This window comes from Pteronotus mesoamericanus, unplaced genomic scaffold (genome assembly GCF_021234165.1).
Source record: "Pteronotus mesoamericanus isolate MK-2021 breed Mesoamerican mustached bat unplaced genomic scaffold, CSHL_Meso_final contig_25, whole genome shotgun sequence".
Classification (NCBI taxonomy): Eukaryota; Metazoa; Chordata; class Mammalia; order Chiroptera; family Mormoopidae; genus Pteronotus; species Pteronotus mesoamericanus.
In genome coordinates, this window is record NW_026555105.1 from 12438500 (window position 1) to 12465460 (window position 26961).

Consider the following 26961-nt stretch of genomic DNA (forward strand, 5'->3'; position numbering starts at 1 on the left):
TAGGATGACAATCTTTCTGCACTTCAAATTGTAGAATTTTAAATATAAATTTGTACAACAAATTTATTGACACCGGCTATGTGCCAGACACTCAGCAAGAAATTGGAGTAGGTGCAAGAAGTCAAAAGCCCTTCATTCAAGAGGTTCTTGCCCCAGTGGGCGGGAGTGTTGTATCACTGCGTTTGGGCCAGTGAAGTGCTTAGCTAACATGGCAATGAGGCCTTCTCTGATCTCCTAACAGGACGCAAACCAGCTATTAGCTCTCTCACAGCTTCGTGTGTTTCTCCTCCTCAGCTGTTAAAACCTTTGTGATTTTGTATTTGTTCTGTGTTGTCTGTGTAGTGCTTGTCTTTGCCATTAGACTCCGTGTTTTATGCAGGTCAAGGTTACATTTAGTGATCTGTCACTATGACCTTCTTTCATCTCACAGAGATTGGCACGTGTAGGTGCTTGACAAATATTTGTTCAAAGCGGGAGTCAACCAAGCAGAGAAAACCGCAAATGTGTCTAGAGGAAACCCCAAGAAGATATGACCTTGGAGTTCCACTGAGCCTTGAAGGAGACGTGGCCAGTGGAGAAGAATGGGGACACATTAAAAAACAAGAATATTGAGGAATGGTTGCAGGAGGGAAAGGAGTAGTTGGTGTTTCCTAAAAGGAGCAAGGTGTGGAAGATGAGGCTGGATTGAAGCTTGGAGTCATAGTCTCAGGGTCTCATGTGCTCTGTGCACTGCTTTGGATGTTCCCCTCTCTAAAAAGGGACGAGAATCAATTAAACTCTATGGCAATATGTATAAGAATATTTTTCCTTATACTTAAATTTTGAATTCTGATAAGGACAGGTCCCCAAACTGCGGTTTTATGCTTTATTGCCTTCTATTCCCACCATTTCAACTTTGTAGCATATTAATCGGAAATACCTGTCTATATTTTTTAAAATTATTATATAGCATCATCGTCGGCAGGAACATGCAGCGCCAACCATGGGATAAGGTCTAGGGGTGTCACAGGTCAGTTTTTACAACTCAGCTAGTTGCCCAGTTTTTAAATACATCTTGGAAAGGATCAAATTTTTGTATTTTTATCCAGGTGTTCAGAGCTACCCCAACACGTCTGTAAAATTCCATTTTTCATAGACGCAGTGAGGCCATTTTTTATTAACATGATCCCTTTGGAAAGCAGTGATTTGTGCCAAAGACAACTCTCTCCATATTATTTTACCCTGAATGGAATGAGATTGGTTAGGAGTTCCGCCCCCAAGGAAATATCAAAGACTCCAATACATACTCATTTATAGTTTTAGAGTTTACTCTCTTATCAGATTTCCTTTTATTTCCTGCTGGGGCAATGTGAGCAAAGCTCCGAGAGAGGCAAAGGATCTGCCATATATCTTCAAATTTATGATTAAGAAGGTCACATATACATTTTTAAACATATTCCTTTTTGATCATAAATGAAGAATAAAACTTTGAAATGTCATCAATAGCGGAGTTTCTCATTTTCCCCTCCTTGTGCCCCCCCCATTCCCTGTCTGATTGCCTGTGGATGGTGAGAAAAGCCACAGCTGGTCCAATGCTTCATTTCTTGTTTTTCTCTCTGCCTGTAACAGGTTTACTCATGGAACTGTATACCTGGGGACATAGCCTCGCATCCCTCTGCCCAAGTGTCACCCTTTCCCAGGTCAATGGGGCAGATGCATAAATAAATGATGAAGAATTCCATTTTAGCCTGAGTTTGTATACAAATTGTGGCCAAAGGAGGGAGGTAATATCTCTTGTCTCCTTGGCATGGATTTCCAGAATCCGGATACACTCCGCATGCCCCGGCCCTGTGCTCTCTGCTTTCAGAGCTAGATCTATGCAGATCCCAGGCCACTGGCTCCCAGCAGGTCCAGCTAATGAGAGCCACTGTAGGAGGTCAGAGGGAGAGAGGAGCATGTAAGTTCCCCTCTCCCACTGATGCCTCTGGCTTCCTCCTTGGGAAGTCACCCAGGATTGGCTGGCTCCTTTCAGGAAAGGCCACTTTTATGCAGGTGGCCTCCCCTTCACAACTCTCTCCTTTTGGGTTTTGGTTACTGCTTTCTCTGCTTTCCTTCAGGACATGCAAGTGACCAACATCTCTCCGGTCACAGAGTCTTTTCTCACCTTTGTTGGTGGTCCTTCCATACATAAACTGTTCTCAAATTACCCTCATTTAAGAGTGTCGTCGGTCCTTCTTCTGTGCAATCTACACCCAGAACAAGGGACCCACACAAAGGAGGCTACTATCACACTGTCAGACTACAACTGATCCTGGATGAACTCCTCCAAAATACTTCTAAGTCCAGGTTTATCCTTTTGTTTAATACCTCTTCTGACAGGAAGATCATTACCTATTGAAACTGCCTATTTCATAATCAGGAGGGCTCAACTTTAGAAAAATATTCCTTTTATGGCACTGAATTTGACCTCCCTGGGGCATCTGTTCTTTTCATATTGAGAGAGAGAAGTGACTGAGATTGAATTTGAAAGCAAGTTCTGTGAAAAATGGAGGAAGAGACCTGGAAGAATTTACACTCAAGATATTTAATGTGTAACCCATTGCCTTTCGTATCATAGGAACATAGTAACCATGTTTAAATGCGTAAATGTTGGGAAAACTCAGAGGGACCAATGTTGTCTTTTCGAAATATTTGAAGAACTGTCATATGCAAGAGGGCTTAGTCATAGTTCTTTATCTCTGATGATAGATCTAAGACAAATCAGTTAAAAAGGGAAGTAGATTTCAAATCCATACGGATAAGAACTTTTTAACCCTTTAGCTGCCTGGTGAGGTATCAAAGTCTCCCTCACTTGATACAGCTCAGGGATTTCACAGTGGGGTTGTTGAAGGGGTGTTCAGACATTGGAATGTCTGATATAAAAACAAGAATAGCAGCTGCCACGTGTTGAATGTTCACTATGTGCTGCCACTGTACTGTATGTGTTTCACACATTGTCTCTCTTAATTCTCACAACCCTTGGACATTGGTCCTGTTATTTGCCATGGTATACAGAGGAAGAGTGCAGAGCTTAAGGAGGTTAAAGAACTTGCCCTGAGTCATGCAGCTGGCAGGTGGTAGAGGTAGGATATGAACCCAGGTCTGCCTGATGCCAAAACTGATGGCTTTAACCTTCACTGGACAGTGCCAGAATGGCCTGGGGAACTTGGTGGACATGCATAGGTCCAGGCACTGTCCTACCCCTGTGATCCAGGGCCTGTGTGTGTGTGTGTGTGTGTGTGTGTGTGTGTGTGTTTCAGCTCCCCAAATGATTCCAGTTTACATCCGAGTTTGAAAACACCGCTGTCAACTAGTATAATTAGATACTAATTGAGATGTCCATTATAGATGCCCACCTGGGTCTAAGACTCTATTATTCCTATGGAGGAAGCTATACATCAGGTTTGGCTTCTACTTTTCTCCTTTTGAGCTACAAGACTAAGTAAACTCCACCGTTACCCACTGCCAACCTTCAACCCCTACTTCAATCTACCATATTTTTCTGGGTTATTTCCTGAGCTCAGTCCCTGAGAAAGTCCAGGCTCCATTTAAATCTCATTCAGAGCCATTGGACTAGGAAGATCCATCTGGCCTCTCCCTCCTTTTAACAGGAGAGAAAGGGAAGCATCATGAAAGTCTCACTGAATTCTTGTTCTAAGCTCAGTCTAAAGAACACACCCATAGATGGGGATGAGGTAGGATGTATATTATATTTCTGAGCAAATAGAAGTCATTAATGGTTTTAGGAGGATTTAGGTTTATTCCACCTTGACATTGGAGGATCCACTTTGACTCTGTTTCTAGAGATGTAACCTGGTTTGGGGTTGAGGGTGATGGGCAGGGAAGGAGAGCAATCTGATCTTCTCGGTGCTGTCATGCAACTGGCATCATCTGACCGTGACTTTTCCCCTTGCACATGTCCCAAAGGAAGCTGGCCAAGAAGCAGAAGGAGACACAGAGTGGAGCCCAGAGGGAGATGGGGCCTGTGGCCTCGACCGACAAACCTACCACCAAGCTCACCACCAGCCGCAACGATGAAGGCTTCTCCTCCAGCTCTCAGGATGTTAATGGATTCAGTAAGTTGAGCCGACTTGGGGGAAGGGAACATCTATGGTCCGGCTCAACCCTGGCACCTCTGCTGTGGACCCCTTACTGTGGTCAGGTGCTGTTGGGCATGGGGTCGGGATGTTTCCCTGGGGTGGTCCAGGATGACAGTTCTCCCTGGAGAAAGTTGGGGCCACTCATCCTGTATGAAACTTGTGAAAAGAAGAATTTAAGAATGTGCCTTAAAATGGGGGCAACCAATTTAATGGCTTGTGGACACGAATACAGACAGCTTAAAACTAGTAATAGTAGAAAAGGAGGGGGAGGACATGGTTATACACTTAAGGAGAAAAAGGTGCCATATTGAATTGAGTATCTTAGGGTTTCCAAAACAGTGTTTCACATAAACCATGTAAAGTAGATGAGTCCTGGGTTATTACTGTCTCCGTGTTAGATGCCTAGGAATCTGAGGCTCAGAAAAGCTGACTTTGGTTCTTACCTTTCTGTCAGCCAGTTCTTTTCGTGGGTTTATAGGAAGGCTAGTTTCCCTAGCCTCTGCCCCACATTGGGGAAGGCAGGAAACCTAAAGTCATGTGAGCCCGGACAGATGACCTACACAAACTGGGCCAATGGCAAATGGAAGGACCATATTTTTAAAAAATCACTTTAGATATGATCAGTTCGGTATGATGTGGGGATCTATGAGAAGAGGGAGAAATAAAACAAGCAAAATATGTATTGACCTCCATTCTCCTCACCACAGCCAGTGTTATTGTTCCCACCTTATAGATAAGGTCCCCAAGGCTCAGTGTGTTTTGCCAACCCTCCAAGAGTTCCACAGCTAGTTCCTAATGGATCCAGGGTCTGCGAGTAACACAGACCCGCTGTCCTGAACCTCCTGCGCAGCACAGAACCAACCCAGTTTACAAAATACACATATCTGGGCCCCACACCTTTCCCACTGTGTTGAAATCTCCTGAAGGCAGAGGGGATGAGGGGCAGGGAGGAACTTGGGTTTTGTAAAAGCCACTCAAGGGGTTCTTATGGGCACCCTGGTTAAGAACACTAAACTTCAAGGGAGGAAATGGCTTTTTCAAATATCGATGTGTTGCCTTGGGAAAGAGAGATTAGTTTTAAACCTGTAAAATAGTTGGGGGGAAAACAGTAAAATGAATACTCTTATAGCTTTCATCTTGATCCACCAGTTGCTCTTATTTGTGATATTCTTGTGTGCTCTCTCTTCACCTATATATATGATATATATATATGTCATATATATATGATATACATATTATTTCTAAATGGTTCATAATTATATATATATGTGTGTGTGTGTATATATATATACACATATATATACACATATATATATACACATATATATACACATATATATACACATATATTCAACCATTTAGAAATAAGTTGCAGACACCATGGCGCTCTATTTCCAGAGAATTCAGCATGTGTTTCCTAAGAACTAGGACAGCTCTTCAACGTAACCACAATAAACTTATCTTAACCAAGATATGTAACCTTATTTCAACATGTAATATACCAGCCCATAGTTGAATTTCCTCGATGGCCCTCAAATATTTTTTATTATTTTAATCCAGGATCCAAGCAAAGTGTTCCCATTATATTTGGTCATCATGTCTCTTCATCCTCTTTCATCTAGAATAGCCCTCCCATCTTTATTTTATCTTTCAGGATGCTGACATTCTTTAAAACCATAGACCAGTTGTCCCACAGAGTGTTCCACGATCCAGATTTATCAAATTTTTTTATCATGATTACATTCAGGTTAAACATGTTGGCACAGATACGACATGGATGATGTTGTGTGCTTCCCTTTGCATCCTATCAATAGACAGATGCTGTCACTTTGGCCATTATTGATGAAGTCTGAGCCCTTCTTCTGGCTGAGTAATGGCTTTTAAAGACTAAGCCTAATGGCACATACTGATTATTTCATGAGCAAATACTTAACTTCCATTTCTCTCAGAGTACAAAGCAAGTTTGTAGTCTGTTACACCACTAAGCCAGTCCTTTCTCCATTCTCAACCAAGGTGAATTGCTGAGACTCACACATTCCTTAGGGACCAGGACAAGGGGATGTTGACATAGGCCAGGAGAGGCAGAAATGGAGGGAGCAAGGAAGCAGGCTTGATATGTACTTACTGAGCCCCCCAGCCTCTGGCTATATGAACTTGTCACCAACTCCCCTACTTTTGGCCGCGGGGCAAGTCTAACTGATGGAACATACTGACCAAATGTTACCCACTCACCCCAAACCCTTTCCTGTACAGGCCAGTCTCTTGTGCACACTTTTGTCCATCTGTAAGGATGTCATTGGAGGACTCCACGTGCCAAAAAGATAATGGTCAAAGATATATGATGTAGGTATATGATTGTAAGATTTCTGATCTGAAGTAAAATTCTGGGTAACACCAATGTCTTAGATTCCAAGGGGAAACATCACCACTATTTTCCCCATGGGCTAAAACTTAGACTCTTAAGAGGAAAGCACCTAGGACTGAAGTTGATTAGCCAGCCAGAGAGGACAGAAAGCATGCTGTATAGAATCTCTTAAAAGTCTTAAAGTCCAGAGACAGTATTTCCATGATTGATATATGTGTGTGTTATACATATATATGCAACACACATAGACATATGTGTATAAACATATTCATTCTAATGACATTGCTTTTTTAAAAGACAGAAAGAACAAATTTCAATTGACATTATATTCAATTATTAAGAAATTTTGCATTTGCTTAAATCAATCAACATTTTAGGATTCCATCTATGCATCTAGGTCCTCAGGCCACAGCCACAAACGTGCTCTGGGGATTCTTCTGAATGCTGTGGAATGCATCAGGTACCTTTTAAAATGCCTTGTGGGACCTCTGGAATAAGATTTGAGGGAGAAAAAAATGTAAGTAATGCTTACTCTGGAGATGTAGAAATTGCTTCTGAAATCAGCCTGATGTATGTAAAATTGAATCTATTTTTGAAGCATTAGGGAAGTGACTGTCTGGCTTCTGCATCAGTGTCATTAAGAGGCCCTGAGATTATTTGCAAATGTTGAGGAAGCATTGAGAGAGGCAGAGCACAAGAATAGATGTCACATTGGAAAAAATTACAGAAGAACATGCTGTGAGCAATTATTTTATTATTGAACAGGTGGGCCCTGGCCTAATTCAAACTGTTTTCCTGCATAGCTCTATTTTCTGGGGTTTTCTATTCCATTTCATCGCTATGTTTGGTTATTCAACATTCATTCAATCAAGCCTCCCAGTTTTGCATTAGGAACAACGATCTCCCCGTGGCAAGGGTGATGGGGCTTTGTCAGGTCTGGGCCATTGCTTTGACATTCTTGAAAAAAGGACTGCATGTCCCAATTCAAGGACAAACAATGTGCATTGTTTTCAGTTTAAAGAAATACTGGCTTTAAGTAATCTGATTTAGACTTTTTGCCCTGGGTACCTGACTTTTTTTTCTGAGATCTTTCACTCAGGAGGATCAGTTTCTAGGTCTTTCTTCCAGTGTTTTCTTCTTATATCCGTGCTTAAATCATCGTCTTTATATCTTCTATTCATGGTGTCATCTTCTTGTTTATTTTTGGTCCAAGTCAAAATGCTTCAAAACAAATCGCTGTTGAATTCCTATGTGATGGGCTTTGGTTGCCTGTCTTTCCCATGTGACAGGCTCACTTACCTATTGGGCACAGATAGTTCACTCTGTAAACTTATTACTCTCATTCTACAGATGAGGAAACTGAGGTTCAGAGAGACTCCATGCCCCAAATCACACAGGCATTTGCACAGTCAAGTTAAAGGACCCAGTTCTCCTGATATCAGTTAGGTTCTGTCCGCCTGGTTCCGCAAAGAACTTGAGAAAAATATCCATTTAAAGTACCTACAATAAATAGCTGTAAGAGAAATAAATAATCAGGATCGGGAAAACATAAGTGAAGACAGGAAGGTCAAGGACAGTTTATATTAAAGTGTCATTATATTATGTTAAAAGTTAATCTGAATATACAGGCTGATAACTCTCAAATTCTCATTTGGCTCTGAGCTTCCTAGTGGCAAAAGCCCAAAGAGGAAGATAACTTTTATTGGTACCTACTATGTGCTAGGTCTTATGCTTTATATAAATCCCACTTTTAAGCCTTTTAGAAACCCCATACAGTAGATAGTACTCCAGTTTTGTAAGGGAGGAAACTTAATGTCAGAGAACTAAAGTAAGTAAGCCCAGAGTTGCACAGTGAAGAGTAGGGATGGGACTGGATTAAGGTTCTCTGACTCCAGACCCCGAGTTTCTTCCCAGCACCATCAGTGGCAGCCCAGAGGCGGGGAGAGAGGCGAGCTCCACTCCGCTCTTGCTGGTCAGCCAGCTTTTCTTCCACGTGGACAGAAGCTGCTGGTACAGCTGTGTCCTACATGGAGGCCTGGGACTGGGCATTGGCATGGAGCCAATCAGCTTCTGACAAGGTGCCAGGCTCTGTGATAAGTATGTTCATATATGGCATCTTAGTCCATTTCACAGTGACCTTGTACTGTTGGTATGTTTATTATTAAACCCATTTTGCAGTTGAGGAAGTTGGTGCCCTGAGACATTAAAGTATCTTCCGTAAGTCACATGATGAATAGATAGTAAGGTCTGTACCCCAAAGCAGGTGTTTTACTTTCAAAACCAAGTGCCTTTGTCTTTCCTCTAACCTTTAGCTGTCTCTCCACCACAAAGGAGAGAAAGGAGACGAAGGTGAATAACCTTGCTGGCTGGGAGGACAGTGCCTCATCTCACATCCTCCATCCATTTCAGAGCCTGGAACTCCTGTGACAGTGGATACTCTCACAGGCAGAATCATTGTTGCACCAGCTTCTTAAGAAGCTGGGACTGTAGACCTATGGTCCCATCCTCAGACATTCCTGAGCATGAACAAGCCCTGGATAGATAGAGAGCTGAGCATGAGACGGCCCCTATCCACAGAGAGATCGCAGCCTAGTGGGGCAGGTAGATGGTCCGGCAATGAGCACCTTTACACGGCCCAACTGGGGCTGCAGTAGCAGGCTGCGAAAAGAGCCACCAGACCCTTCCCCTGACTTCGTACTTCCAATGTGCCCAAAAATATATCTGGTAGGCAGCACGCAGCAGCCTTAGGAGATAGTTGCTGCTGCTGAAGAGGGCGAGCCCTGAAGCCTGATGCCTCTATCCTTCAGCCCATAGACCACATAAAAGTGTGGCAGTGTTCACGTTTCATATCCCATGGGCTGGTTTAGCAAAGATGGAGCAGGCAGGGGGAAGCACCAGGCAGAATTTTAACCTGGTTATTTTAGTTACATGTTGTATAACTAAAGCCATTCTAATGGGGAAGACAGACCATGACTTTTACATTGTAGTAGGGATTGGCTGGGGTTATGGTAAACCCTGAGGAAGATTCCTCAGCCCTTTCAGGAGGAGGATGAATCAGCTGCAGAAATTGGTCTCTGGAAAAATTGCTCCGACCAGAGGGTAACTATCGACTTGATAACATGTGATGTTAAGGATTGCTAATGATACCTTCCTTCTGATCAGGAGCTTCTCTAAGGCAGTCATTTTGCTAGGTGCTGATCACATATTATCTGTAATTTTCAAAACATTACTACCAGGTAGGAATTACTATCCTGATGTCGTAAATAAGGAAACCGAAGCTCAGTGAAGTTAAATACATCTCTGCTATCCTATCTTTGTAATACCCTAACTTGACCTTCTCCTCTTTTGCTTAAAACCCTTCAGTGGCTCTTTGTTGCCCCTGAGGTAAATAAAGGCTAAAACCCTCAGAATGAATTGCTAGGCACTGCATGTTGCTGACCGGTACATTTGCTGACCGTTGCCCAACCATCTGGCCTATCTCCACCTCATTGGGATTTGTATGAATGTATGTATGTATGTATGTATGTATGTATGTATGAATGAATGAATGAGGGAACTGGAATTCAAACTAAGATTTTCTAGCTCCAAGCTCATAACTTGTTCCTACTCTTCTGGTGATAAATTCTGTCTTCTTTAAGCTGAAATCTGCTCTCGTGACTTCCATCCATTCATTCCTGGTTTTGCACACAAGTGTGTATTGGTCAACAACAACTTGCTGGCCCTGGTCTCCCCTCTGGTGTCACACAGGGAAATGAATGTCAATCTTTCTCTTCCTGCCTCTCCCAGCCCACCCCCAGCTGTTGGTCTGGGACACCTGTGTGCCCTCAGGCTAAGCTGTCCCCACATTAGCCATCAGCCTTCTTCAGGATACATTTCTCTTTTTCATTCTGCTCAAAATCTTGATTGGCACCTCTGTCTCCACTTAGTCCATGTCCATGTCCAAGACACGTATGACCCTCTACACGGGACTTCATTGCTGGAAGTTCACAGAGCTGCCATTACCCTCGTGCTGGAGTCCAAACCTTGGTTCAGAATGCAAGGCCCATGTTTGAATTAACCTCCAAATGTCTATCACATATCTCTGCCTACTGCAAAGCTCGTAGCTTCCAAATACAGCTGCCTCATTTAGCCCAAGTGAAGATGAATTTTGGTTCCCAAGTAAAGGACTTTATATTTCATCCAAGCAGTGTCTTTTTGCTAAATGTGACCCTGTTATCCCAGTGTACTGACATATTTTTGATTTCTGATTATTCCCGCCAGTGAGCTCACTAAATTCTCCCAGTTTGGGGCCTCAGAATGTAATAATTATTAATATTCATAATACCAATTGTCATCTATTGAGCATTAATTATGGGCTCATTTCCAGTGGAGAGTTTTATGTGTATTATCTTATCTCCTTGGTATGTTGGGAGGATTAAATAAGTGTTATGATTACCCCTGATGATTTATAGGTGAGGAAACTGAAGTTTTAAAAGAAACTTGCCCAAGGCTTCATAGCTTTAAATAGCTGAGCTGGAACTTACACCCAGATCTGTCTGACACCCCTAAGCTCTCAGCCAAGACCACTCCACTACACAGCCCTCTGTAAGGTAGATGCTATTATTCCCATTTTATAGAGAAGAAACGGGGTCCATAGACATTGAGTCATCTGCTCAAAGCCATCATTCTCAAAACGGGAGTCCCTGGATGAGCAGCATCAGCATCACCTGGGGACTTTTTGGTGGTAAATTTTTGGGCCTCACCCCAAACCCACGAAACCGAAAACTCACTGTTTCTAACAAGCCTTCCAGGTGATGCTGACACATGTTCAAGTTTGAGAATCGCTAGCATATCACATGGCAAGGCCCAGGGCTGTGAGGCTCCAAAGCCCTTGTTCTTCACGTGCAAAGTTGTCTCTCATGAAAGTACAGGTACAGGCTCACTGGGAGAGAAAAGCCCTAACCCCCCCTTTCTCAGGGTGGATTCACTGCGAAGACATTGCCACTTAGGGAGCCTGAAGGCTGCTAAAGCCAGTATATTGCTGTGAGGGTCCCGAAGCTCAGAGGCCCCCCTCCCAACCATCTCTGGAACTTTCTTTCCTTTTGGCTGAACAGCAAACATCCTAAGAATCAGAATGGAAGGAGTGGAAATTTACAAGGAAAAACAATCATGAGTCACGCAGTGAAACCAAGAGCTCAACATCATGAAGATGAATATTTTTGTAATGCACAAAATTCTGTTTGCAGGGACAATTATATTTTCTGGTTGCTCCAGGATTAAATTGAATCTAGAAAAAGAATTGAATGTTACAAGCTTGCTACCTCCAGTTTTATTGAATATTTTACAGGGATTATTGAATATTTTGCAAACATCCACTTGGCTTACAGATTAAAGGACACACTTATTAAGTTCCTGGCAACCCAAAGTTGAATGGAATTGTTTATTCCTTGGAAATGAAAAGTGGAACTTTAAGTGGCCTTAAGAAAGTAGACAAGATTGTCCATCACAAACACTAAGAGGTTAAAGAAAAGACAAGTTCCAGAGAAGGATATTAGACTCAAAATGGGATATAATAGGTCATCAAAACCAAGAAGCTTCATTAGACATCGTCTGATCCAAATTCTCACCTTAAAGATGAAGAACTGAGTCCCAGAGAGTTTTCCCAGGTCATCCATTGAGTCACTAGCCGAACCTGAGCTAGAATTGAGAGCTGTGACCACTCTAGTCCTTGCCCCATAGTCCTCTTCAGAGGAATAAACTTTGGTCAATAATTTGTCTTCTAATATTTTCTGTAGGCACCCTCCCCAATCTGATTTCTACATGAATAGATCCTTCTATGATTGAATAAATTCCCATCTCCTGGTTATGGGAGTAGCTGAAGTGTTCCTTTAAATATTCATTGAATGCCCAGTATATGCTGCTGTGGTATAGGGATTGTAAAGATAAATAAGTTGTGGTATCTGCCTTCAGGGACCTTACTATCTTCCAAGAGGAGATTTGGAAGTGGGTTGGCTTCAGTAAATGTGATAAGTGATAGAGAAAAGGCATGTATAGTGCCCAAGAAACGCTGATCAGAGGCTCAGCAAGTGATTCATCCTGCCTGAGTTAGACAATACTATGCAAGGAAATGGATTTTGATTTGAAGGATGTACAAGAAGAAGACCATCCTGGACAGAAGTGACAAAGGCTTAGAGCTGTAAGGAGCATAATGGGCTCAGAGAAGGGGATTTGGGGTACAAGGTGATCTATTTTGAACTCATATGGCCAGAGATGTGGAAACCTGCCTTTGGGACGTAACATTTGTAGCCTCATTAAATTCACTTTCCAGGAACGGCAACCTATTTGAAAATGAGAATGATCCTAGTGTGAGGTGCCTTTGCATGTTGTTGGAACCCGGCCTCATAGTCTCTTTGATTTGTACAAATTTCAGCTTTGCATAGTAGATACCTAGGTACAGCATTTTATCAGCTACAGACCTTTGCTTTGGGAGCTGGCCCAGGCATGCCTTCTCAATCCCCTTCCAAAGAGGCTTCAGTAAAGCTGCAAGGCTGAGGTTGCCTTTGACAATTTATGCCAGGCCACTATATCTTGAGAAGAAAATAGAATTGTTCTGTACACCTCACAGGTGGTCCTGAATTACAACAGGGTGCTTATAAAGTGCTTGCTCAAGTAATCAGGGATAAAGAAGTGATGTTGAAAATGTAAATACACAGTTGCTAGGAAGCAGAATAAACCGAGCTTAGAGACCATTTATTTCCCCTTAGCTCAAAGCTGCAGCCTTGATAAGTTGAAAACATAGATAATAATAACACTAGCTAACATTTTGTGAGTAATTACTGGACAAAGCACTTTACATGCATCATTTCACTTCATATTCTCAACAACTCTTTGAGGCAGGTCAGAAAAACTGAGACTCAGAGAACTTAAGTAAATTGCTCGAGAGCACACAGCTATCAAGAAACCCAACCCGGGTTTGCACCTGCGTTTTTATGGTTGGCTTACCAGCAGCCATCCTGCTCAAAACACTTTCTTTCCTTGGCTTCTACTCTCCTGGTGTTTTTCCTTCCTCCTCGGCCATTTCTTAAGCTCTTTCTATTAGTTTCTCCTCTGGTTTCCAATCTCTAGCTATTGAAGCATCTCAAGTTTTAGTCCAGAGTCTTCCCCTTTCTGCTTATACTCAGTCTAAGTGTGTGCTGATGACATTAATTTAGATAATGAGCACAGGAAAAGGCTGGTTGTGGAGTGGAAGAGGGGGTAATTTGAGGTGTTATTGAGTCATTGAAGAGGAAGTGAAGTAGACAGTTCAAGCTGTGGACCTGGAGCTCAGCAGAGGAGTCTGGCCTGGAGAAATAAATGTTTATTACATTGTGTATTCAAGATGATTGAAGACTTTGCTGTGAATAAGGAAACTGAGGCACGTGGAGAGAAAACACATTGTCTAGGGTCACTCAGCAAGTAAGTGAAAGAGCTAGAACATTGAACAGAATTTACATGTTAGGAGTACCTATAGAAAGCACCAACTGAAGCTGAAGGACCATAACAGGGGACCATAAAAGGTGCTGTGTGGATGTGGTCCAAGTGCAGAAACTCTGGTCCTCCATCTGGACCCTGGGCTGGAACTCAGTGTGTGAAGGAGTCAATAGATTAGGGGGCCTCATGGTGGTCTACTCAGCTTGGATTATGATAGGACCTCAGCATTTAAAGCAGCATTTCCTGGTTCAAAGTAGAAATTTCAAAGAGCCTGGAGTCTGATGTTTATGTTAGTCGTTGGGTGTGGATCTACCTTCCTTAGAAAATTAGTGAAAGAGCCCGAGGGTTGATTCCACCACACAGACTGAGGAGCCCTCCTAAAGCTCTCGCCCAGGAGGAAGTTTGTCCCATTGCCCACAGAGGGGGGAAGTAGGTAGAGGACAGAAATTAGAATTTTGGAAAAGGGATATCTTTAAAAAGTAGCATTTGAGGAAGTAGAAGAAAGGATCTCAGGGCCAAGGACAGGCATAATCCCTCTGTCCCCTGCCTTACCATCATCCTTTGGATGGTCTCCTGCACATTTCAAAAGGAGGGTGTCCTGAGATTTACTTACTCAGGCTGACTTTCAGTGGGATGCTCTTGACTATATTGTGAGAACTGCCCACATCCCTTCTAGTACATCTCTAACCCAAACCTACCTTTATAATGGGCTTATGTGAACTGAGGAGATCCTCCCACCAAAATACTGTTGATAACACAAACAAGAAAAAAGCAGTTCTACCCTCAAAAACCCATGATGTGATAGTGAACACAGACAACAGTGATATGACATAATATAGCAGAGAAATAGTAGTTTCTGGTGAGAGGAAGCTGTCCTGGCCCATTAACCATGTGATTCATCTCCCTTCAGGTGATTTACTTTTCACCTCGCTACCCATGTGAGTTGACTTCTTAATTTTATGGAGGCTGGAAATGAAAATAAAAATTCAACTTCATGGCACTAAAACCAGAGGAGATGTGTTAGACGCAATAGTAAAGACCCATTCAGCAGAGATACACTATAGATTAATCTTGACATGTTCCTTTGCCTTACCCTCTATATCCAACTCAACACCAAGTTTGATTATTCTACATCTTCAATATATCCAGAACCCATCCACATCCATAGCCTTCATCCTGTCAAAGTTGCCATTATCTCTTACCTCAATAACATCCATAGCCTCTAAGTCAGTGATTTTCAACCTTTTTCCTCTCTTGGCACACATAAACTAATTACTAAAATTCTGCAGTACACCATAAAATGTATTTTTCCTGGTATGACAAAATAATAGGTATAATTTTGATTCATTCTCACTAGATGACTATTGTTGTGTTAGCTATTATCATTTTTTATTTGACGATCTAAAGGAAAAGAGGTCAGTGCCCCTAACTAAATAGTCAGGTATTGCATTTTTAAAAAATTCTTGCAGCACACCAGTTGAAAATCACTGCTCTGAATAATCCTCATACTCATTCTTGCCATTCTCTCGTCCAGGTTGCTGTTAACATCTATGGAGATCTATCCAAAATGAATCTAAACACATTGCCTCATCCCTCCCTCCCTTAAAACAATCATGTGGCTTCTGGTTGTTCTTAAACAACAAACCAAAGTCCTCATCCTGGCCTTACTTATAAGCCTTGCCCTGCCATCCCTCCCAGGTTCTCACGTCTCACTGCCCCTTTCTCTGTGAGCTCCTGGAGTCACACCACCTTCTTGTCTCAGTGCTTCACCTTTTCCATACCCCACCTACCACAGGGCCTTTGTTCATGCTGTTGCTGTATCAGCAGGGTGGGAAAACTCCAGCCCATAGGCCAGACACAGCCCACTCTCTGTTTTTGTAAGTAAAGGTTTATTGGAACACAACATTCCCTATTTTGAAAAAGAATAGTCTACATATAGCTGCTTTTGTGCTATATCGGTAGATCTAATTCCTACAGGGACCCTCTAGCTCACAAAGCCTAAAGTATTTACTCTCTGATCCCTAACAAAAATGTTTTCCAGTTCCTCATCTAGAGCACTGGCTACACCCACACTCTTTCCCTAATTGACTTCATTAGATCTCAACTCATGGTTTTCTTCCATCCTTGACTCCTTTTCTCCCCAGGATGAGTGGTCAGAATTTGTCAAGGAAGAGAGAGAGAAACATGTTATTGGTCTTTGTTTTGTTATGACACACCATGTCAGCACTTAATGGTGTAAAACAACAACCCCTGTATTCTGCTCACACTTTTGTAGGCTAGGAGTTTGGGCAGAGAACACCAGGGATATCTTGTGTCTGTATGAAAATGAGGAGACTCGGCTGGAATGACTTGAATGGCTGGAAATAAATGGGACAGCTCTCCAAGGCTGTGTATCTGGGGCTTCAGTTCTTCCTCAAGTGGCATCTGCTGAGGGTAGAATGCCCAAATGGCTCTTTTATTTGCATGTCAGACCCCTGGTTTGAAATGACTAGAACATCTGGAGCTGGCTGGCATTGCCCTCTTCCTGTAGCATGGCAGGCTCATGGTAATCACACTTCTTGCATGATGGCTGGCTTTCCCTAGAATAAGTGTTCCAAGAAAACCAGAAGGAAAGCCTATCTTCCTAAAAACTTGGTCCAGAGCTGGCCAGCATCACTTCACCTGAACATAATTATTAAAAGCAGTCACAGCTCAGCCTCAGAGAGTGAAGAAACAACCTCTGCCTCTCAATGTGTGAAATGTTGTATGCCTACACAAGGAGGAGAAATCAGTCATATCATCTTGGAGAAACAACTACACTGCTCTAAAAGAAGAGGATACATGTACAAGGGCACAGAGGTGTGAGAAAATCTGCTTGGCTGATATAACCAAGAGCAGGACTATTTTTCAAATCTCCAGTTTCCATTTTGGTTAGAATGATAACATTTCTATTATTAGCACATGGTTCACCAGGGTCTCTGAAGATTTTCAGAATCTGGAAAGAGCTTTTGCTCACTTGTAAAATTTCCTGTGAGTGTAGATGTATTTTCTAAAATACTGAGTCTAAAAGGCATCAATAATGTTAACTTCTCCCTACTGCTTGAAGGAGACTATTAAGGGCAGATGGCCAGGTCTCTGTCCAAGGTTCTGATCCTCCTTGAGGTCAGACTGACCCCGACCCTTTTCTCAGGAAGTCCTTTCCTTTGGACTTGTAATTATGGGTGCTTTGATCTCCCTGGAATGTTTGGAGTATTACCTCCATTGGTTTAAGTGGTGGGAGGTGAACCTAGGAAGAAATTAATGACTGTGTCTTAAAAGGTCTCTAAAACTAGAGTTAGAAATATATTGTTTTCTGCAAAGGGCTAACACAGATTTTAAGTGGAGGGGCAGGATTGAGTCTAACTTGAGAAAGATCATTCTAGGAACAGTGAGGATTTACTGGAGTGGGAGTTAATAAGACTAATAAAAATTAAGCATTGTTTCATATTCAAAAAAAGTAACAGCACAAAATATTGGTGCACATGGAAATTTTATTTTATACACACATCCACATTCACACTCCCACTCACACATACACACATATCTGGTTGCAGAATTAACACTCACTGCAAACCAGTTGGTATGCCCAATTCTGTGATGAAGCAGGTGATAGAAAAAAAAAAGATACTCTACAGCATTCCATTTTGGGGGCTATTGTTAAGTTCCCAAGTATTGACTCAATCTCCCTGCTTTCTCCATAGTTCCTTGGTAAGTCAGTATCTCGATGGTTTTGTGTCCGAAAATATTTTGGACATGTTTGATTTTTGAAATGACTGTCCTTATTCAGTTAATGTCTCATTGGGCCAGTTCAGTTTTTCCAAGGTAAAACCCCTTTTCATCTTCAGGGACTTTGATCTAAGTGAGATGAAATTCCCTCTGATCTACAGATGTGGCAGAAGCTCAAAAAGTGAGAGAGTCATTCCAAACTAGCAATCACTCCTGCTTCTGCGGCATTGTAGACCCATATGGTCCTCCACTGAGTCTTCAGCCAGCTGTGCCCTAGCAAATATCTGCACTTGCAAAGCTGGCCCCTGGGCACTCTCTTATTAGTACCTCTTCTCATCCTGTCCCATCACTCTCCTTTCAAACTTATCCATCAGCAGAGGTTTACCTAATAATTCAATGTCATTTTCATGCTCTACTTATAAACACCTACTTGCCTAGTCTTCTCTGCAATTTTAAAATGCAAATCTCACTATGCCACTGCCCGACTAAAAGCCTGCCACTGGCTCACCGTTGCCCTCAGAGTGAAGTTAAACTTTGTTTCATGACCTCTACAGCTTAGAATTATGTGATTCCTAGCTACATCTTTGGTCTCATCTCTGGCCACTCTCTGGACTGCCCAATACAGTCATTCATATTGACTTTCTATTCTTTGAAAACACTAAGTATTTTCCAACATCATGGCTTCCGTAATTCTATTTCCTCTTCCTAGAACATTCTTCCTCTCTATCATTTATTGTTTATACTCTACCCTTCATATCTATGATTAACTGTCACTTTTGAGGGCTTCCCAATCTCCAATCTAAATAGTGACCATTTCTTTTCTAATAGCATTCTGTTTTAGTCCCTCCCAACCTGAGTCACAAGTGTCATGCGTGCAAATGTGTATTCACTTGAGTTTTTTGTTTAATGTCTGCCTTCTTCACTATACTGTAAGCTCCAATGTGCAGAGGTCACTTCTGTTGGCTACCACTGTATCCCTGGAGACTAATATGGTGCTCGGGATATAATAGATGTCTGATCAGTGTTTGTTGAATGAATCATTATGTTAATTGTGTGATCAGGATAGAGCACAATGATTCCCTTTTAATTATTCTATATCCAACCAACTGTTCTTGTGTATTGCTGGAAAAAGTGAAGACCTGTCACTATGGATTTGACTAAGGTTGCTCTCAGGGTCTGATCCCATAGTGGAGGTGAAGAGACCACTGTACTAGTCTTAGAGTGATATATGGGCTGTACTTTGTTACTCCGTGTCTTAGTAGGTCTTGATTTTGGTATCTTTGACCTAATCATTAATTCTAAAGGCCTCATAATCAAATACTGGCTTTCTTAGGCTCCATCATTCAGTGCAGACCTGGAAAAGAGAAGGAACACTCTTTAGAACCACTCTGTGGTCCCTGCTGCCCCTACACTCATGACCACACCTTTTCCTCCAGAGAGCTCTATGCTTCCAAATTCTTGATCCTTTCCACTCCCACCCCATTCATTGCTTTGCCTTCTCCAACTTTATTTCCTTGTGGATTTTCCCAAAGTCTTGGAAAATATGGAAAGTCAACTTACCCTGTATATTAAAGGATATGCCTCATTGTCTTTAAAGAGGAAAGCAGAATAAATTAACATTCATTGAGCCCTGACTATGTATCAGGGACTACATAGGATGTTGCACATATGTTACATCCTTTAATCCTCACAGCCTGTGAAGTAACAATTATTATTGGTACCAGGCTTCTTTCACAAGTACAAAGATTGAAGCTTAGACATATTAAGTAACTTTTCAAGGTCAAATAGCTAGTAAGTGATAGATCTTGGATCAATCCTAATCTTTTTCTTGCATATTATCCTACTACTATAACCTACCCCTTCCAAATAACATGAGATATGCAGACACTTCTAAGGGCTCCTGGAGGGTGGCATGATTTGATAGCGATGTCTTCAAAGCCCAGAATATAGGCTGTTTCTTAGTCCATGTATTTCCAATATTGCAGTACTCTCTGTAATGGTTAGAGAATAACAAGCTTCAGAACCCTGCTGCCAGTTACTCAATCAGTAATGTTTGTTCAGCACCAATATGTGCTAAATATGTAATAGGCTCTCATTCTACATCAGTGAATAGAGCAGCAAAAACTCCCTGTCTTCATAGAGCTTGCGTGATAGTGGTAGTAGGGAAGTGGAAAGAGAGATGGGAAATAAGCAATGGACAATAATAAAAGATTAAATATGTATATGTGGTATTATAGAAGGCAATACGTGCTGTGAAAAAGTGGAGCAAGATAAGTGAGACTGGGAGTCATCTGTGGGGGAGGATCCAATACATTTACCCCATGCAGACCTATGACTGGGTCTCTGCTTGGTCAGGAACCTGGTGTAACATTGTTAGGATGCTAGCTGACAAAGTCACTTCTGTTGTTTTTCCTAAAAGCAGTGTTGCTTTTTCAGCTGATCATAGACCTGGTGAGTGTTTAGTCACCATTACAAGCCATTTATTTAGCATGAAAATTTATTAGTTTGTCCATTGTCTAGCAAATGCACCACATTGCACTTTTTACTTAGCAGAATCACTTAATTAGTGTTTTATTACTGGAATTGACTGTCAATTATGTGGCTAATTCATTTACTTAGGGAATGAATTTTTTATCTGGGTAAAGTCATTCAAAGTGCATTGTTAACTCTTTAGTGATTAAAGATTATTGTCAATAGCGATTCATGTTATAAGGAAAATTAAACCATGTATTTCCATTGAAGTATCAGATGTTGGGGAAGTGTTTAGGGAAGTGTAGAGAGAGTACTTTAGAACCTTATATGAATTAGAGAATTTCCATTAACTGAATGGTTCAGAACACTTAGCAAAGCTAAGTAAAAGTACCTGGAGGGTTTTGATCAGACCACTTGGAATAAATTATCATAATATAATTTTATATGTGCATATTGCTATGTCTATACTTGCTCTTTTGTTGACATTATTTCTTTGGGTTCTCACAAAAAACATTGTAGAGTGGCATTGGGGTTTGTGGTTGGCAACCTCTAACACGGCCCAAATTATCCCTGCCTCCTATTCTACATCCTTGTGTAATCCTGTCCTTGAATGCAGGCTGGATCTAGTCGCTGACTTCCAATAAATAGGATGTCACCAAGTGTTGGGATGTAACTTTCAATACTCGTCTATAAAACGACCGTGGCTTTCATCTCCTCTCAGCTCCTCTGATGCTCTCAGTTACTTGCTCTGTGGGAAGCTCTTGGCAGAGGTTACTGATGGCGAGGTCCACTGGGCAAGGAACTGAGGGAGGTCTCCAGCCAACAGCCAGCAAGGAACTGAGGCCCTTGCTCCAATAACCCATGAGAAAATTAACCTGCCAACAACTGTGTGAGAGAACTTGGAATCAGTTTCTCCTCCAGTTGAATCTGCAGATTCAGACATAACCACAGCTGAGAGTTTGAAGGAAACCTCATGAAAGATCTTGAGCCATGAAAGCTACACTCTGATTTCTCCCCAGCAGAAACTGTGAGATAGGAGATGGTTGTTATTCTAAGTTGCTGAGTTTTGGGGTTTCTTATGTAGCAATTAATGTATTGTTTAACAAATGAGATGTTATAATAATTTGCCAAAAGCCTTTTGGTTAATAAATAGTAGAGCCAGAATTTAGCCTTGGTTCTTCTGATGCATTTCAATAGACAAACTTCGACGGGTCCTTAAAGCTTTGACATCTCACAAGTGCTACTACTATTCAGTGTCTATTTCTTTATGACAGCGATTCCCTTGTGACCTGCACCCCTTCATTATCATGAAAAAACAAGCCAATGGGATTCTGGGGAAGCTGGTGAACAGGTTTGTAGGTTCATCTTTACCATGTTTTTATCAGAAACTGAGTCAGCCCTGGCTAGCGTGGCTCATTTGGTTGGAGCATCATCCCATAAACTGAAAGGCTGCAGTTTCGATTCCCGATCAGAGCACATGCCTAAATTGCAGGTTCAGTCCTCAGTGAGGTGCCTGTGAGAGGCAACCAATCAATCTTTCTCTCTCACATTAATGCTTCCCTTCCTCTCTCTGTCCCTCCCTTGCTCTCTCTCTAAAATCAGTAAGCATGTCCTCAGGTGAGAATTTAAAAAAAAGAAGAAAAAGAAAATGAGTCAAAATTCCTTTTCCAGCCCCCAGTCCCTTCCCTATCCCCCATTTAAATGGTTATAACAATAGTTTCCAAAAATGACTGGCCTCAAACTAAAACTTCTAAATCCTGAGGTCGAGAGTGTGGAGCCAAGGAGTCTATATTTCAAATGCTCCCTGAGTTATTCTTCTATAAGACCAGGATTTAGGGGCCACTATAGTAAACAAAGCAGGTTGCCACTTCAACAGTCAGCTTCTATAGTTCAGTCTCTGAGGGTCTGCCAGACCGTATCTTGATGGGCACATGCTGCATTATTAGTTCTTATGAGAGTGTTAGGGATCTGTCCTTTGCAGAATAAAGGCCATCAGCTTTGGTTTCTTGCAATTTTTTGTTTGGCTGTTTTGGGACAGTGCTAAGCTTTACTACCTCATTCACCCAGTAAGAGCATAAAGGACAGTGTTTGCTTTTTCATGAGCAATGCTAGGACTGCTAATGAGCACATTGTATTTCTGAACTGGAAGTTCCCTTAGAGACCATGCACTGCTACTCAAAGTGCAGGTTCAATTGACCACCAGCACCAGCATCACCTGGGAGCTTGTCACAAATGCCAATTATCAGGCCACTTTCTAGACCCACTGAATTAGAATCTGTATTTTAAACTCTCCCTGGATGATGCATAGAAAAGTTTGAGAAGCCTTGGTCTAACCCAACTCCATAATTTCAAAGTTAAGTTCCACAAAAGTGAAAGTAATTGGGTCAGACAATTTCATGGCAAAAGCAGAATGAGAACTCAGGATGAAAACTCCAGAACTGGGTTATTTCCTGTCTGTTAAATTCTGTTGTTTTTGTGGTTTATTATATCCACAAACTCCACTTAAGTACATAGGGCATAATTTGAAATGGGGAAGTCAGGCTTCTGTCTGCCCAGTACAATAGCAAACTCCTTCAGACAGCTGTTGCATATTTAAATGTCCTCTCCCAGACAAGTTTAGTCATTCCATTTGTTCTTCCTTACACATCAATAAAAGAAAAAGTCACCTGTCAGGCTGAAGGTTGTATAACCTGTCAAAATGAAATTTTTCTAGTTTAGCTAAGTATTACTCTGCAGCTATCTTGTATACCTTTGCCTTACTGCAATTTTGATGAATGAGAGACAAGACAAGCCCATGTTTTCAGTGTGAGGCATTATTTTTTTTTCCTTCTATCATGCATCGCCCTGTAAAGATGTAGGCCTTGGAGTGCAGTGTTACACCCACCACGCAAGATGCTTGACTGGTTGTACAATATTTAGTGTGGGCATGGCCCCGAAGCCAGTGAGGAACTCTAAATCCTGTCCAGCCTAAGCTGGAATCGCAGGAAGCTCATTGGTTCTGGGCGTCACTGATATCACAAGAAGCCCATCTGGGGAAGAAATACATTTTCAGTAGATGTGGCTTCTTGATCCCTAAACCTGCCAAGGTTTATGGAACTGAAGCAAGAAATGAAGAGCTTGCTGCTGTCACCATAGAAACAAAAAGACATGAGAGATGAACCCTGAAAACAGACAGAAGTCATGCCTCTCAGCAAGTTGGAGGATGGGTTTTGGTGGGGCCAGGTTCCTGACCAAACAAGTATTTACCGAGCAGCCACTAAATCCTGGAAAGGCAGCAGTAAACCACAGAGACAGGACACCTGCCTTCATGGAGCTTACAGTCTAGTGAAGGATGCAGACATTAAATAAGTTCACTGTTGATTTTTCATTCACTGTTGTAATTATGGAGATTATATGCAGGTCCAGAAAGCTGCATTATGATTCCTGAAGGTGATATTGTTAGTATCTAACATGGTTCTCTCAGATGGGGCCACGGGCAGACAGGAATGTTTTCCTTGATATTCTCAAGCATTCAGAAAAATTAATAGATTTTTTTTTGGGGGGGGAACTCCCATCTACTCACCACCTAGATTCTACATTAACATTTTATGATGCTTAATTTATCACTTATTTCCCATCTATCCCTTCCTCAATCCATCTTGATTTTTTTTGTGCATTGCAAAGGAAATTTCAGACATCGGTACACTTCCCTCTCCCTCAGTGCTGCACTATGCATATCAATAATGCAGGCTCAATGTTGTATTTTTCCCTTTGAGGTAAAATTTACATACAAATAAATGCACAAATCTTAGCTTTCCATTCCATGAGTTCAACAATTGCATACACTTGTGTAACCCAAAGCTCTAATAATATACAGAAAGGCCAAGACAATCCCTCACGCCATTTCCAGACAAACCCTGCCCCCACTCCAACCAGTCAGTAAGTTCTGACTTTTTTTTTTCAGCCATAGATCAGTTTGTCTATTCTAGAAAAGGAAGTGACTTTTGAGCTGAGTTCTGAGGCATGATGAGTCGGAGTCCACTTGGAATTGGAAGGTCAGGGGAAAGCTACCCATTCCAGAGAAGAGCACACATAGGTAGGTCCTCAGGTGGCCAAGGACTACAGCGTAGTGAGCAAAGGACAGAGACACAAATTGAGACCAGCGAGTGAGGTGGGAGCCAGACCAGTCACAGCCTCGTAGTCCTATTAAAGATCAGGAACATAGCCAAAGGGCAGTGGCAGCTAATAAATGGCCTCAGTGAGGAGGTACCATGCTTAGCTTTGAACTTCTAAAAAAATCCTCATGCCTCTCTGTGGAGAACAGAACATGAAGAAGCAAGAGGCAATTCAGGGAGATATGAGAATGCTGTTTCAGCCATTGTGGGGAAAGAGAGGGGCAGCCACGTATGAGGGCCCCGGCCATGGAGATAAGGGACCACTTCTTCTTCCCTGTTGTATTGACCTCTGGTGTGTGGCACATCTGACAATTACATATCACAGTGTTCCATTTTCCCATTCTCTCTTCATCTTCCAGGGATACCGGTCATAAACCCTTTGTGGAAACTGTGATTCAGAGAAGTTAAGTAACTTGCCCAAAGTCACACAGCCAGTAAGTGGCAGTATCAGGAGTTTTTGTTCACGTCAATTTACTTTTCCTTATTATTTCTGCTTCAAATAACTTACTGGCCAGGGCACCTTCTCTTAAGTTCCTTTGAATATTCTATTTATATTAACATGTACAGCCATATAGAGAGAACTTTTACTAATAATATTTAACAACTTCAAATAATATTAATCTTTCCAACACTGAATAGCCTCACAGTTTCTTCTTACTTTAATATACTTCACTGTCATCTGATAAATAATGCACTCCCCAGGAATCCCTTTCTTCCTAGACAATATTTGTGCCATACTTTATCATTAGTTTACACAACTGTTTAGACACCTAGCTCATTGTCTACGTATGGAATATTTTTCTACTCATCAAAGCTCAGATGCATGCCTCTGAGAGTACACATGAATGGCAAATAAGCCATAATTAAACTTTAGACTTAGGTGTTACAAGAAAGGGCTGTGTTTCGGTGAGCTAAAACATGTTAAAAGTCCAGAACTATATCTCTTCTCCTTTGTGGTTCAACAACATATTTTGCGGACCTCATGCATAGCCCTCCGCTTTATACTCGCCCTTCCTCCTTCGATCGCTAAGTGGTTAAGACCGTAGAGCACCCTGTTGCTGCTACAGGCCTATTGCTTCTGACACACACAATGAGCTTCATTTCTGTTCAATTGAATGAGGGTTATAAAACCTATGCTGTGGAACACCGGTATCAGCACTTTTGCTGTCTTGTTTTCCCACTGATTTTCATAAAATTGGGGGCCCCCTCCAAAAAAAATAAAAATCAATGGTTTTTCAAAGGTGGTTTTTAATAGTAAAATTCTTTCTTCAAAAACAATCATACCTAAAAGTCTATTTTATAAAGCAGAGGTTAAGAAAACCACTTAGCTCTGCTTGGCGCAGAGGTGATGGAAAACCCACGTATTTCCCAGGCCATCCACACACACATGCACAGAACCCGTCATGGGAATCTAATTCTCAGCCACAGAAGAGACTTGGAACAGGGGTCTCCCTTCCCGACTCAGTCTTGGCTCTTAGGACAGTAAGTCCACAGACTAAGTGTTTGCTTATTCCTTCCCCTTTAGACTACACAGTGAGCCATTCACTTTATGATTTATGAAAAATGAAAATAATGACCCAACCACTAGTCTCTTAGGTAAAGACTGACGGCTTTTAACTAACAGGACGTGAGTCAAAGAGCAAGGCCATTACATGAATGGTACCCTCTAACACTGAGCAGTGTACAGTGCGCACAGCCACACACGGTGACTCTGTGGGACGCTGGAGCAGAGGAGCATCAGGGAGGACGGGGCCCCAGTTTGTGGGGCTATGGCAGGCTTCAGGGCTACACTGAGAGATGCTGTTTTTTTTCATTACTGCTACAGTCGCCCAGGGTCCAGTAACCAGCCCTCAGTCGAGAGACAAGAGAAAAACTCAAAAGCTAATGTCCTGCTGAGTGAAGAGTCCTTGTGCCAAAACTGCTTCTGCACTTTGGCTGTGGCAGAGGTCACAGGAATCTATATACATGATTAAATTCCATAAAACGAAACACACACATGCGCGCGCGCGCACACACACAAGTGCATGTAAAACTCTTGTGATTGGAATAAGGTCAGTGGGATGTATTGATGTCAGTTTCCTGATTGTGACGTCGTGCTTCAGTTATGCAAGATGGTCACACGGGGCGAAGAGTAGATGGGACCTCTCTTTGTTACTTATGACTGTCTGTGAACCTACAATTAATTCAGAAAAGGACTTCTTCGTTGGGGGGAAAACAAAAAGCTAGTGCACTACTGATGGGCCAATCAGATCTGTAACTTCTGCCCCTGCCACATTCAAGAATCTTCACGTGTTTCCTGGTTTTCTCGGTCATTTCCTCACTTGCCATTCTAAGCATGTGATAAACATGTTCTACCAATTTCCTATAATTGTGAAATGGTTTGTTTGTGTCTTTTTTTCCTTGTCACTTTTAGCAGAGGTTTGTCTAATTTATTGGTGTTTTCAAAGGAAAGAGCCAACTTTTACTTTTCTTCAGCTTCGTTATTATATCTTTAACTTCTATCATGTCCCATTAACATCTGTTCTTATATTTATTTACTTACTTTCTGCTTTCAATGACTATATTTTTCCTCTCTAGAAGTTAAATTTGTATTTTTCCAATCCACCCATCCTTTTTCCATGATGTGTTGCATTATTGCTATAGTTCTTGGGCCTTCCAT

The 26961-nt window shown here is 41.8% G+C and overlaps 1 protein-coding gene across 1 annotated transcript in view; it reads left to right on the forward strand.

Annotated features, from left to right (window-relative positions):
• The window catches only part of PTPRT (protein tyrosine phosphatase receptor type T), a 668669-nt gene that overhangs the window by 559126 nt on the left and 82582 nt on the right, over positions 1 to 26961 (forward strand). Inside the window, exon 17 of the mRNA XM_054574063.1 lies at positions 3946 to 4094. Within this exon, the coding sequence (XP_054430038.1) occupies positions 3946 to 4094 (149 nt within the window). The remainder of the gene's footprint in view (positions 1 to 3945; positions 4095 to 26961) is intronic.